Source organism: Ranitomeya imitator, chromosome 1, assembly GCF_032444005.1.
Source record: "Ranitomeya imitator isolate aRanImi1 chromosome 1, aRanImi1.pri, whole genome shotgun sequence".
Taxonomy (NCBI): domain Eukaryota; kingdom Metazoa; phylum Chordata; class Amphibia; order Anura; family Dendrobatidae; genus Ranitomeya; species Ranitomeya imitator.
The window spans coordinates 983,959,713-983,975,298 of record NC_091282.1 but is presented as its reverse complement, the minus strand read 5'-3'; the positions used below and the strand labels follow the sequence as shown (position 1 = coordinate 983,975,298).

The following is a 15,586-nucleotide window of genomic DNA, read 5'->3' as shown; positions in this document are numbered from 1 at the left end:
TGGTCCAATTTCTCCTGTTACCCTTGTGAAAATAAAAACTTGGGGGCTACAATATCTTTTTTGTGAAAAAAAAAATATTTTTTATTTTCACGACTCTGCATTCTAAACTTCTGTGAAGCACTTGGGCATTCAAAGTTCTCACCACACATCTAGATAAGTTCCATGGGGGGTCTAGTTTCCAAAATGGGGTCACTTGTGGGGGGTTACTACAGTTTAGGTACATCGGGGGCTCTGCAATCGCAACATAATGCCCACAGACCATTCTATCAAAGTCTGCATTCCAAAAAGGCGCTCCTTCCCTTCCGAGCTCTGCCGTGCGCCCAAACAGTGGTTTACGCCCACATATGGCGCATCAGCGTACTCGGGATAAATTGGACAACAACTATTGCAGTCCAATTTCTCCTGTTACCCTTGTGAAAATAAAAACTTGGGGGCTACAATATCTTTTTTGTGGAAAAAATTTTTTTTTTATTTTCACGACTCTGCATTCTAAACTTCTGTGAAGCACTTGGGCATTCAAAGTTCTCACCACACATCTAGATAAGTTCCATGGGGGGTCTAGTTTCCAAAATGGGGTCACTTGTGGGGGATTTCTACTGTTTAGGCACATCAGGGGCTCTCCAAACGCGACATGGCGTCCGATCTCAATTCCAGCCAATTCTGCATTGAAAAAGTCAAATGGCGCGCCTTCACTTCTAAGTTCTGCGGTGCGCCCAAAAAGTGGTTTACCCCCACATATGGGGTATTGGCGTATTCAGGAGAAATTGCATAACAAAATTTATGGTTACATTTCTGTTTTTACACTTGTGAAAATAAAAAAAATGGTTCTGAATTAAGATGTTTGCAAAAAAAGTTAAATGTTCATTTTTTCCTTCCACATGGTTTCAGTTCCTGTGAAGCACGAAAAGGGTTAATAAACTTCTTGAATGTGGTTTTGAGAACCTTGAGGGGTGTAGTTTTTAGAATGATTTATATGAGTTAGATTTAAATCAAATCCACCCTGAGCAGAACAGATCCTAGATTAAGGGCTTAGGGGAGTAAAATGCAGGAGAAAAGTACAGGCAAAATAGCAGAGACATCACATCAAGGAGGTACCATTATTGGAACAGGAATGGTCAGCTGCAGGAGGTGTGATTAATCCCTTCCTATGATAAGTAGCTGCTGGTCTGCAGTGAATGGCCATTGTGGAGGGGGGTGAGAGAATCATGTAACCTGGGTGAGAGAGACTGATGGGAGAGAGAGAGAGACAGTAACTGCTGGTGATAGCAGATCACAGGGCAGTCACCCACAAAATGGCACTGTCCTGTGATGCTACTCTTCATTCTGCCCCAGGGATACTAGACCACCCAAAAGGGGAGGGAAATGGTGATGTCAGCAGTTATTGCCCCAATTTTCCAGCTTACAATAAAGATGGCAAGTCTTACTATAGTTGCTTGAAATCTAAAACGGAAAATGCTCCCCCCTAGTTGTAAATTTGTTTGTAAGAAAATATATATTTTTCATATAGAAAAGTTTGTCAACAGTCGAAACATTGCACTAATACATTTTAACCCCTTCACGCCACGACCCTTTTTTGTTTTTGTGCTTTCGTTTTTCGCTCCCCTCCTTCCCTGAGCCATAACTTTTTTATTTTTCCGTCAATATGGTCATGTGAGGGCTTATTTTTGGCGGGATGAGTTGTACTTTTGAACGACACCATTGGTTTTACCATGTCTTGTACTAGAAAAAGGGAAAAAAGTTCCAAGTGTGGTGAAATTGCAAAAAAAGTGCAATCCCACACTTGTTTTTTGTTTGGCTTTTTTGCTAGCTTCACTAAATGCTAAAACTGACCTGATATAATTATCTAGGTCATTACGAGTTCATAGACACCTAACATGTCTAAGTTAATTTTTATCTAAGTGGTGAACAAAAATTCAAAACTTTGCTTAAAAAAAATTAAAAAAAAGACCCAATTTCCGATAACCGTAGCGTCTCCATTTTTCATGATCTGGGGTCGGGTGAAGGATTATTTTGTGTGTGCGGAGATGACATTTTTAATGATTCCATTTTTGTGCAGATACGTTCTTTCGATCTCCCGTTATTGCAGTTTAATGCAATGTCGCGGCGATCAAAAAAACATAATTCTGGCGTTTCAATTTTTTTCTCGCTACGCTGTTTAGCGATCACGTTAATTCTTTTTTTTTATTGATAGATCAAGCGATTCTGAACACGGCGATACCAAATATGTGTAGGTTTCATTTTTTTTTTTTATTGTTTTATTTTGGATGGGGCGAAAGGGGGTGATTTAACCCCTTTACCCCCAAGGGTGGTTTGCATGTTAATGACCAGGCCAATTTTTACAATTCTGACCACTGTCCCTTTATGAGGTTATCACTCTGGAACGCTTCAACGGATCCCGGTGATTCTGACATTGTTTTCTCGTGACATATTGTACTTCATGATAGTGGTAAAATTTCTTTGATATTACCTGCGTTTATTTAAGAAAAAAACGGAAATTTGGCAAAAATTTTACAATTTTCCAACTTTGAATTTTTATGCAATTAAATCACAGAGAAATGTCACACAAAATACTTAAGTAACATTTCCCACATGTCTACTTTACATCAGCACAATTTTGGAACCAACATTTTTTTTTCTGTTAGGGAGTTAAGGGTTAAAAGTTGACCAGCAATTTCTCATTTTTACAACACTATTTTTTTTTAGGGACCATATCTCATTTGAAGTCATCTTGAGGGGTCTATATGATAGAAAATACCCAAGTGTGACACCATTCTGAAAACTGCACCCCTCAAGGTGCTCAAAACCACATTCAAGAAGTTTATTAACCCTTCTGGTGCTTCACAAGAATTTTTGGAATGTTTAAATAAAATGAACATTTAATTTTTTTTCACAAAAAGTTTACTTCAGCTCCAATTTGTTTTATTTTTTACCAAGGGTAACAGGAGAAAATGGACCCCAAAAGTTGTTGTACAATTTGTCCTGAGTACGCTGATACCCCATATGTGGGGGTAAACCGCTGTTTGGGTGCATGGCAGAACTCGGATGTGAAGGAGCGCCATTTGACTTTTCAATGCAAAATTGCCTGAAATTGAGATGGGACGCCATGCTGCGTTTGGAGAGCCCCTGATGTGCCTAAACATTGAAACCCCCCACAAGTGACACCATTTTGGAAAGTAGACCCCCTAAGGAACTTATCTAGAGGTGTGGTGAGCACTTTGACCCACCAAGTGCTTCACAGAAGTTTATAATGCAGAACCGTAAAAATAAAAAAATCAAATTTTTTCACAAAAATGATCTTTTCGCCCCCAATTTTTTTTTTCCCAAGGGTAAAAAGAAATTGGACCCCAAAAGTTGTTGTACAATTTGTCCTGAGTACGCTGATACCCCATATGTGGCGGTAAACCACTGTTTGGGAGCATGGGAGAGCTCGGAAGGGAAGGAGCGCCGTTTGACTTTTTAATGCAAAATTGACAGGAATTGAGATGGGACGCCATGTTGCGTTTGGAGAGCCACTGATGTGCCTAAACATTGAAATCCCCCATAAGTGACACCATTTTGGAAAGTAGAGCCCCTAAGGAACTCATCTAGATGTGTTGTGAGAGCTTTGAACCCCCAAGTGTTTCACTACAGTTTATAACGCAGAGCCGTGAAAATAAAAAAAATCTTTTTTTCCCCACAAAAATAATTTTTTAGCCCCCAGTTTTGTATTTTTCCAAGGGTAACAGGAGAAATTGGACCCCAAAAGTTGTTGTCCAATTTGTCCGGAGCACGCTGATACCCCATATGTGGGGGGAACCACCGTTTGGGTGCATGGGAGGGCTCGGAAGGGAAGGAGCGCCATTTGGAATGCAGACTTAGATGGAATGGTCTGCTGGCGTCACATTGCATTTGCAGAGCCCCTAATGTACCTAAACAGTAGAAACCCCCCACAATTGACCCCATATTGGAAACTACACCCCCCAAGGAACTTATCTAGATGTGTTGTGAGAGCTTTGAACCCCCAAGTGTTTCACTACAGTTTATAACGCAGAGCCGTGAAAATAAAAAATCTTTTTTTCCCACAAAAATTATTTTTTTGCCCCCAGTTTTGTATTTTCCCAAGGGTAACAGGAGAAATTGGACGCCAAAAGTTGTTGTCCAATGTGTCCTGAGTTCGCTGATATCACATATGTTTGGGTAAACCCGTTTGGGCACACGGTAGAGCTCGGAAGGGAAGGAGCACTGTTTTACTTTTTCAACGCAGAATTGGCTGGAATTGAGATCGGACGCCATGTCGCGTTTGGAGAGCCCCTGATGTGCCTAAACAGAGGAAACCCCCCAATTGTAACTGAAACCCTAATCCAAACACACCCCTAACCCTAATCCCAACGGTAACCCTAACCAAACCTCTAACCCTGACACACCCCTAACCCCAACCCTAAATGTAATCCAAACTTTAACTTTAGTCCCAACCCTAACTTTAGCCTTAACCCTAGCCCTAAAGGGAAAATGGAAATAAATACATTTTACATTTTTTAATTTTTCCCTAACTAAGGGGGACAATTTATGATTGGCAGCCGTCACACACTGAAAGACACTTTTTATTGCAAAAAATATTTTTTTGCGTTACCACATTTTGAGAGCTATAATTTTTCCATATTTGGGTCCAGAGTCATGTGAGGTCTTGTTTTTCGCGGGACGAGTTGACGTTTTTATTGGTAACATTTTCGGGCTCGTGACATTTTTTGATCGCTTTTTATTCTGATTTTTGTGAGGCAGAATGACCAAAAACCAGCTATTCATGAATTTCTTTTGGGGGAGGCGTTTATACCGTTCCGTGTTTGGTAAAATTGATAAAGCAGTTTTATTCTTCGGGTCAGTACAATTACAGCAATACCTCATTTATATCATGTTTTTAGGTTTTGGCGCTTTTATATGATTATTATTATTATTTATTTATATAGCACCATTGATTCCATGGTGCTGTACATGAGAAGGGGTTACATACAAGTTACAGATATCACATACAGTAAACAAACTAACAATGACGGACTGATACAGAGGGGCGAGTACCCTGCCCTTGAGGGCTTACATTCTACTGGATTATGGGGAAGGAGACAGTAGGTTGAGGGTTGCAGGATATGATCAAAACGATTTTATAGAAAAAATACAGTAATTATTTTTGCATCGCTTTATTCTGTGGACTATAACTTTTTTATTTTTTCGCTGATGACGCTGTACGGCGGTTTGTTTTTTTGTGGGACAAGATGACGTTTTCAGCGGTACCATGGTTATTTATATCAGTCTTTTTGATCACGTGTTATTCCACTTTTTGTTTGGCGGTATGATAAAGCGTCGTTTTTTGCCTCTTTTTTTTTTTACCGTGTTCACTGAAGGGGTTAACTAGTGATATAGTTTTATAGGTGGGGTCGTTGCGGACGCGGCGATACTAAATGTATTTTTTTTTATTTTTTTTAATTTAAAGAAATGTATTTATAACAACAACAACATTTTTTTTTTTGTAGGAATTTAAAAAAAATTTTTTTTTTACACTATAACATTGCCCCGGGGGGGCATCATGTTATAGTGTAAGATCGCTGATCTGACACTTTGCTGTGCACTGTGTCAGATAAGCGATCTGACGTGCACTCCTGGAGGCTTCCCGGCGCCTGCTCTGAGCAGGCGCAGTGAAGCCACCTCCTTGCAGGACCCTGATGCAGCGGCCATTTTGGATTAGGGCCTGCTGCAGGGAGGAGGTAAGAGACCCTCGCAGCAACGCAATCACATCGTGTTGCTCCGAGGGTCCCAGGGAGCCCCCTCCCTGCGCGATGCTTCCCTATACCGCCGCAACACTGCGATCATGTTTGATCGCAGTCTGCCAGGGGTTAATGTGCCAGGGGTGGTTCGTGACCGCTCCTGGCACATAGTGCCGGATGTCAGCTGCGATAGTCAGGGGACACCTGGCCGCGCTGCCCCCGTGAGCGCGGCCGATCGCGTATGATGTACTATCCCGTCGGTGGTCATACGGGCCCACCCCACCTCGATGGGATAGTACGTCACATGTCAGAAAGGGGTTAAACTTTTATATTTTTTTCATAATTTTAAAAACTTTTTTTTAACGTTTGCCATGCTTTAATAGCCTCCATGGGAGGCTAAAAGCTGGCACCACTGGATCGGCTCAGCTACATAGCAGCGATCATCAGATCGCTGCTATGTAGCTGAATTGCAGGCTTTCTATGAGCGCTGAACACAGGGTGGCGAACACAGGGTGGCGCTCACAGCAGGCCAGCACCAGTAACCATAGAGGTCTCAAGGACCTCTATGGTTACCATCCTGATGCATCGCCGACCCCCGATCATGTGACGGGGTCAGCGATGCGCTTATTTCCGGCCTCGCGGCCGAAAGCGGTAGTTAAATGCGTTTGACAGCGGCATTTAACAGGTTTAGAGCGGCGGGTGAATCGCGATTTCACCCACCGCTATTGCGCGCACGTCAGCTGTACAAAACAGCTGACATGTCGCGACTTTGATGTGGGCTCACCACCGGAGCCCACATCAAAAGGGGGAGACACGACATGCTCAGTACTAGTACGGCGCATGTCGTGAAGGGGTTAATTACTATTTTAGGCTTAATTTCACACAAAAAAAAAAACTATAAGAAAACTGGTGACACTTTCCTTTTAAAGGGACTCTGTCACCTGAATTTGGAGGGAACAATTTTCAGCCATAGGGGCGGGGTTTTCGGGTGTTTGATTCACCCTTTCATTACCCGCTGGCTGCATGCTGACGGCAATATTGGATTGAAGTTCATTCTCTGTCCTCCGTAGTACATGCATGCACAAGGCAATCTTGCAATTAAGGCTGACAAAAAACAGCAAGCTGCGATGGTGGGGAGAAGTCTGCTTTTTGTTATTTTATATTGGATATTGGTACACAGATATTAAATACCTTAGTAAGGAACGCCTTGCTGAGACTATAGCATGTGAATCATGAAGAATTCTCCCATCATTTTGAGTGTTCTGTCCAAAATTTGACTCTCCGGTACCCAATGCAACAACGTCCCACTGTTTTCCATCTAAAAAGCAAAGAAAACTAGTTTTTTTTCTCAAACTTTTGAAGTCCAAAATATTATTTCAAATCCAAATTTTGTCATCAGAATTTAGTGAATAATACAAAAACAGGGAAAGAAGAAAGTAAAAGGTCGATAAAAAAACACAAATAAATGTCCTTTTATGTCTGGTGTAACTGTAATTTTGAGAAAGTTTTTATATACTACATGTGAAACAGTGTTTCTGATGGGTTGGGTTGTGAGACCCTCACAGTCAAACATTGCTTTGACGTCCACAGCTCCTGCACACAAAGAGTGCACACAACCTGCGTTCAACAGCCGGCAGTACTTTGGATGCAGCGGATATGTGCTGCGTTCAAAGCGCTGCTGATTCCTGACCATGGGCACATACCCTAACAATCGCGAAAAATGCGGGGCAGGCACCCTCTATAGTCAGAGCATATCTGAGCACCCGATGCAAACTGGAGTAGCGAGCACTTGCGCTCAACACTAATGATGACATATTCAATAAGACGACTTAATGTTATCAAATGTATCACACCTGTGGTTCAAAATGCTTACTATAACCCAGGGAAAAATCCTTGAGGGGTGTGGTTTCCAAAATGTTATGTGTCATGTTAAAGTTTTCCACTGTTTAGGCACATCATGGGCTCTACAAGAGCGACATGGCGTCTGCTAAATCCGTTACACAGCGCCACTAACGCAATGTAACGGATCCGTTAGCGCACCCATTGACCGCAATGTATCTAACGGATCTCTAATGCATGCCATTTGTGGCATGCGTTAGCGATGTGCCGTTATTTTGTGACGGACCTCGAATGCTGTCTGCAGCATTTTTGGGTCCATTCTCGCTAGCGCAGATCGGGCATCTGCGCTAGCGCGATCGCTAAACGCGATCACTTTTTGGGCATTGCGTTAACGCAGTCCGCTAGCGTATACGCTAAACGGACTGCACTAACGCAATGTGAACCTAGCCTAACAAACAAAAAATTAAGTTTCCAAAATTGTACCGATATAAAGTAGACACGTGGAAAATGTTTATTTTGTGTGACATCTCTCTCTGGTTTAAGGGCATAAGAATTGTTTGAAATTTTAAAACTTTTTGCCAAATTTCCGTTTTTTTCAAAAATAAACGAAAGTCATTTTGAAGAAATTTTACCACTATCATGAAGCACAATATGTCATGAAAAAAAAAAAAAATCTCAGAATCAGTGGGATCCGTTGAAGCGTTCCACAGTTATAACTACATAAAGTGATACTGGCAGAATTGTAAAATTTGGCTTGGTCAATAAGGTAAAAATTGGCTAGGTCACTAAGGGGTTAAAGGGAATCTGTTAGCAGGATCAATACTACTAAAGGTACCTTCACACTGAGCAACTTTACAACGAGAACGACAGCGATCCATGACGTTGCAGCGTCCTGGATAGCGATCTCGTTGTGTTTGACACGCAGCAGCGATCAGGATCCCGCTGTGACATCGCTGGTCGTAGCTAGAAGTCCGGAACTTTATTTGGTCATCAGGTCGGTGTGATTCGTCATGTTTTACAGCAAAAGCAACGATGCCTGCAATGTTTTAACATGGAGCTAACAACCGGCGAGAATGATAAGTACGTCACTGGATCGCTCCTGCATTGTTCTGGTGTTGCCGTGTTTGACGTCTCCTAGCGACCTAAACAGCGACGCTGCAGCGATCGGCTCGTTGTCTATATCGCTGCAGCGTCGCTTAGTGTAACGGTACCTTAAGACACCTATATGGGCATGAAGGTCATAGAAAGCTGAATATAATGATACCTTGATATCTGGGATGTCTTAATCCTGAGTAATCCTATTTAACTGAGCTGTTATCCTATTTAACTGAGCTGTTCAGTGCTATGAGACGGACATAGACCTGCATTAGAATCTGCCTCCAGAGCTTATTTTAAATAAAAGGTGGCATTTCCAGTGTGAGACAAATAACTAACACAGAACAGCAGAACTGAACTTTGTATTCTTAAAATATATATTTTTTTACAGCTATCTGAGCTTTGCTGTACTGCAACACTGGCTGCCCCTGAGATGGAAGTTGAAGCTGAGGGGAATCAGCATGTGTCCGTTTAAGGAACCTGTCACGCCCCCCTGGCATTTTTAACTAAAAGAGCCACATTGTGCAGCACTAATATTGCATTCTGTCAAGGTGGCTCTTTTATTTGGGGTCCCTTCCAACGCTGAAATATTCATTTTTATAATTTGACCGCCATACCTGTAGTCTGTCCGAGGGGCATGTCTTTTCTCCCCAGACACAAATGCCTCCAAGCCATCACTCATTTCCTCTGTGCGCTGCAACCTGTGCCTTCATTAACGTCACCGTCTACTGCGCTGTAAGTTCCCATCATGTGATGAAAGTCGAAGGGCAGCGCAAACTGTGCATGCCCGAAAAAAATTACAAAGCAGGCGCTGGGGACGTAAACGAATGCAAAGGAGGCAGCGCCCGGATGGAGGTGCTGCGGAGGGCTGCGTACGTCCTAAGTGAAGCTCCGCCCACCGCCGCACCTCCTCCGGCCAGCTCCGCCCACGCCAGCATGCGTACCCTATCTTTACCATTAGGTACGCAGGCCATGCCGATGTATGCGGATGCCTCTACATGTGTCGTTTTGACGGTGCGGCTATCTGCGCCGAACGCAACGAGTTGCAATTTGCTGTGGTCGCCGAACTGTCAAAACTACGCATGCCCACAGCATGTAAGAGATCATTTACATACAGCTCTTAAGAGACCACTGCAGAGTTTTCTAAAAATCACCATCTCTATATGTCTGACAGCCATTCCATTCCAGTGTCTGGGTCCAGTGCTTCCCATCTTCATATGATGACGTCCTCTTTGCTTCGGGAAGCAGCTCCTGCGCAGGCGTACTTTATCTGCCCTGTTGAGGGCAGAGCAAAGTGCTGCACTGTGCAGGCGCTGGGAAAGGTAAGAGAGGCCCGGCGCCTGCGCACTGCAGAACGTTACAGTACTCAACAGGGCAGATAAAGTACGCCTGCGCAGGAGCCGCGGCAGGTAGCAAGGAAGAGGATATGATCGTATGAAGATGGGAGGCGCTGGACCCGGATCACGACGCCCATCGGATCGCATCGGGACCGCCCCTGGGCGAGTATAATTTAACTTATTTTTCTTCTCTTTCAGGTTACATCGGAGGCTTATCTACAGCATTACAGAATACTTTAACTGTAAAGCGCTGCGGAATATGTTGGCGCTATATAAATAAAGATTATTATTACTGTAGATAAGCCCCTGATGCCGGGGGCCTTAGCTTATAGGCGAATTTTGGGGTCACAGATTCCTTTTAAAGGTCATGGAGTGGCCTAGCAAGTCTCCAGACCTTAATCCCATAGAAAACTTATGGAGGGAGTTGATGCTCCGAGTTGCCAAACGACAGCCTCAAAATCTTAATGATTTAGTGATGATTTGCAAAGAGGACTGGACCAAATTCTTCCTGACAAGTGCGCAAACCTCATCATCGACTACAAAACACATCTCACTGCTGTGCTGGTCAACAAGGGTTTTGCCACCAAGTATTAAGTCTTGTTTGCCAGAGGGATCAAATATTTATTTCTCACTGCAAAATGCAAATAAATGTATTTAATTTATACAATGTGATTTTCTGGATTTTACTTCTGATATTCTATCTCAATGTTAAAATTAACCTACCCTTAAAATTACAGTACCTGTTTTTATTATCTAATAAAGTTTATTTGGCCTTTTCTATTTTTTGCTTTTTTGGATTCTCTGGTGTTTATTTAACCCCTTTACCCCCAAGGGTGGTTTGCACGTTAATGACCAGGCCAAGATTTACAATTCTGACCACTGTCCCTTTATGAGGTTATAACTCGAACGCTTCAACGGATCCCAGTGATTCTGTTATTGTTTTCTCGTGACATATTGTACTTCATGATAGTGGTAAAATTTCTTTGATATTACCTGCGTTTATTTGTGAAAAAAACGGAAATTTGGCAAAAATTTTGAAAATTTCGCAATTTTTCAACTTTGAATTTTTATGCAATTAAATCACAGAGATATGTCACACAAAACACTTAACCCTAGAACGCATATTGGGGCCTTTTAGGCCCCCATGCTTCCATTTTTGCTATTATCTGCAAAATTACTTTAGTTGTAATTTTGAAACTCCAGGTATTCTTCAAGTATGTCGTTGTTGATAATATCCAGTTCATATAATTTTTTTCATAGGCATTATGGTGTAACAATGCTTGTTTGGTGAAAACTACATCTGTACGAATTGGGGGCCTTTTAGGCCCCCGCTATTTTTATCATGTTCTCAGTAGTGTTTGTGTCTCAAGTTACTTTATTTGTACTCAGTAATGCTGGTGGAGGGGCCAGGGTGTGGATAATAACATGTGAGGATGTCATGTGATTTTTGGAGGGAGTGATAAGGCCATGACATCACCTCAGGTCCTTCGGAACACAGTAATGAGCTGTGTATAGAGTACTGAGGACAGTATACACTGTGAGCTAATTGCTGAAGGACCTGTGATAATATAAGCTGTTGAGAGGAAATCTGATTCATTTTCAGTTTCTGTTTCTAAGAAGCTTGCAAAGGCTAGAGCTTGTGAGCCACAAAAATCCGGAGAATTGTACACCACCTAAAAGTATTAAAGGTAAGAGCTGCTGAGGGTGAGAGGAAGAAGGGGGGACATTACACTTACAGTGTGTCACACACAAGCAAAGAGTGGACAACCCTGATTCTGTTCATTGTTTTTTCTTTTAGTTTGCTAACATCTAGTCAGCAATGGCACACTCTTCCTCCAAGCGTCTGACTGAACAAGAGATTGAAGCGATTATGTTTCAAAGCGATGATGAAAGTGAACTATCTTTGTCTGAAGAATATCTGCCACCAGCTAATCAAACATCCTCATACAGTGATTCTTCTGATGATGAAAAAGTGAATCTAGTGGATCCTCAAGAAGTGATAAGCAGAACATCCAAAACGAATGTTTTTTGGGACAGTAATCCTACATTAGTCGGACGTACTCCAACACACAATATTGTGAGACAGGCTCAAGGAGCTGTGGGAAGTCCCAGTTACTTTACCCCTAAAGATGTATTCTGTACTTATTTTTCTGACAATATTGCAGAAGAGGTCCTATTATGTTCAAACCTAGAATGAAGACGTATCGCTTCTGCAAAAAATAAGTCCTGGAAAAATATCTCAAAAGAGGAACTTTATGCATATATTGGACTTTTACTGCTGGCAGGGAGTCAAAAATCGTATGATGTCCCAATACGAGAATTATTTCTGGACCCACTTTCTGATCCACACTATAAGGCGACAATGTCAGTGGGCAGATATGAGGAAATTAGAAGAATCATTCGCTTTGATGACAAGCGAACTTGTGCAGTGAGGTTTGAAACAGACAAATTAGCCCCTATCAGGTATATAATTAGAACATATTTATCAAAAATTGCACAAAACTTCTGAAAAAATAACATGTCAATTGTTTTGAAGACTAATATAATAGAAAATAAAGTTAAAATAAAAATGTAGCTGCAGCTAGTTTGCTATAGATTTCTATGCGTTTTTGTGTGTGTTCATGTCTGTGTGAAATTTGGGAAAAAAAAAATTTGGGGTGTTTTCTGTGAAAAATTATATAATTAAAATTTTGTCCACTACTCATATTTTATTGAGCAATTTTGAAATAAACTTGTGAAAGTTATTTAAGTGTGTTTTTCTACATTATGTGCATGGGGGCCTAAAATAATGTATAATTTTTAACGCCATGCGTTCTAGGGTTAATAAGTAACTTTTTTTTTTTTTTTTTTTTAAGGGACCACATCTCATTTGAAGTCATTTTGAGGGGTCTATGATAGAAAATACCCAAGTGTGACACCATTCTAAAAACTGCACCACTCAAGGTGCTCAAAACCACATTCAAGAAGTTTATTAACCCTTCAGGTGTTTCACAGGAATTTTTGGAATGTTTAAAAAAAAATGAACATTTAACTTTTTTTCACAAAAAATTTACTTCAGCTCCAATTTGTTTTATTTTACCAAGGGTAACAGGAGAAAATGGACCCCAAAAGTTGTTGTACAATTTGTCCTGAGTATGCAGATACCCCATATGTGGGGGGTAAACCACTGTTTGGGCGCATGGGAGAGCTCGGAAGGGAAGGAGCGCCATTTGACTTTTCAATGCAAAATTGACAGGAATTGAGATGGGACGCCAAGTTGCGTTTGGAGAGCCACTGATGTGCCTAAATATTGAAACCCCCCACAAGTGACACCATTTTGGAAAGTAGACCCCCTAAGGAACTTATCTAGATGTGTGGTGAGGACTTTGACCCACCAAGGGCTTCACAGAAGTTTATAATGCAGAGCTGTAAAAATAAAACAAACATTTTTCCCACAAAAATTATTTTTTAGCCCACAGTTTTTTATTTTTCCAAGGGTAACAGGAGAAACTGGACCCTAAATATTGTTGTTTAATTTGTCCTGAGTACGCTGATACCCGATATGTGGGGGGGAACCACCGTTTGAGCGCATGGCAGAGCTCGGAAGAGAAGGAGCATCATTTGGAATGCAGATTTAGATGGATTGGTCTGCAGGCGTCACATTGCGTTTGCAGAGCCCCTAATGTACCTAAACAGTAGAAACCCCCCACAAGTGACCCCATATTGGAAACTAGACCCCCCAAGGAACTTATCTAGATGTGTTGTGAGAACTTTGAACCCCCAAGTGTTTCACTACAGTTTATAACGCAGAGCCGTGAAAATAAAAAATCTTTTTTTCCCACAAAAAATATTTTTTAGCCCCCAGTTTTGTATGTTCCCACGGGTAACAGGAGAAATGGGACCCCAAAAGTTGTTGTCCAATTTGTCCTGAGTACGCCGATACCCCATATGTTGGGATAAACCCTTGTTTGGGCACACGGGAGAGCTCGGAAGGAAAGAAGCACTGGTTTACTTTTTCAACGCAGAATTGGCTGGAATTGAGATCGGACGCCATGTCGCGTTTGGAGAGCCCCTGATGTGCCTAAACAGAGGAAACCCCCCCCCCAATTATAACTGAAACCCTAATCCAAACACACCCCTAACCCCAACGGTAACCCTAACCACACCTCTAACCCAGACACACCCCTAACCCTAATACCAACCCTAAATGTAATCCAAACCCTAACCCTAACTTTAGCCCCAACCCTAACCCTAACTTTAGCCCCAACCCTAACTGTAGCCTTAACCCTAGCCCCAACCCTAATGGCAAAATGGAAATAAATACATTTTTAAATTTTTTTTTAGTTTTTCCCTAACTAAGGGAGTTATGAAGGGGGGGGGGGGGGGGGGGTTTGATTTACTTTTATAGCGGGATTTTTAGCGGATTTTTATGATTGGCAGCCGTCACACACTGAAAGACGCTTTTTATTGCAAAAAATATTTTTTGCGTTATCACATTTTGAGAGCTATAATTTTTCCATATTTGAGTCCACAGAGTCATGTGAGGTCTTGTTTTTTGTGGGACGAGTTGACGTTTTTATTGGTAACATTTTCGGGCACGTGACATTTTTTGATCACTTTTTATTCTGATTTTTGTGAGGCAGAATGACCAAAAACCAGCTATTTCATGAATTTCTTTTGGGGGAGGCGTTTATACCGTTCCGCGTTTGGTAAAATTGATAAAGCAGTTTTATTCTTCGGGTCAGTACGATTACAGCGACACCTCATTTATATCATTTTTTTATGTTTTGGCGCTTTTATACGATAAAAACTATTTTATAGAAAAAATAATTATTTTTGCATCGCTTTATTCTGAGGACTATAACTTTTTTATTTTTTCGCTGATGATGCTGTATGGCGGCTCGTTTTTTGCGGGACAAGATGACATTTTCAGCTGTACCATGGTTATTTATATCTGTCTTTTTGATCGCGTGTTATTCCACTTTTTGTTCGGCTGTATGATAATAAAGCGTTGTTTTTTGCCTCTTTTTTCCCCTTACGGTGTTTACTGCAGGGGTTAACTAGTGGGACAGTTTTATAGGTTGGGTCGTTACGGACGTGGCGATACTAAATATGTGTACTTTTATTGTTTGTTTTTATTTAGATAAAGAAATGTATTTATGGGAATAATATATATTTTTTTCTTTATTTAGGAATTTTTTTATTTTATTTTTTATTTACACATGTGGACATTTTTTTTTTTTAACTTTTTAACTTTGTCCCGGGGTGGACATCACAGATCGCCGCTGATCTGACAGTTTGCACAGCACTCTGTCAGATCAGCGATCTGACTTACAGCACTGCAGGCTTACCAAGCGCCTGCTCTGAGCAGGCACTTGGTAAGCCACCTCCCTCCCTGCAGGACCCGGATGCCGCGGTGTGACGGGGGTTAATGTGCCGGGGGCGGTCCGTGACCGCTCCTGACACATAGTGCCGGATGTCGGGTGCGATAGGCAGCTGACACCCGGCCGCGATCGGCCGCACTCCCCCCGTGAGCGCGGCCGATCGCGCTGGACGTACTATTCCGTCCTTGGGAATTAATGCCCACCCCACATGGACGGA

General features: G+C 41.8%; 1 protein-coding gene across 1 annotated transcript in view; it reads right to left on the bottom strand.

The window, feature by feature from the left end:
- Positions 1 to 15,586, bottom strand: part of ADAD1 (adenosine deaminase domain containing 1) — a 225,461-nt gene that overhangs the window by 77,214 nt on the left and 132,661 nt on the right. The window contains exon 7 of the mRNA XM_069743906.1: positions 6,927 to 7,053. Coding sequence (XP_069600007.1) covers positions 6,927 to 7,053 — 127 coding nt within the window. The remainder of the gene's footprint in view (positions 1 to 6,926; positions 7,054 to 15,586) is intronic.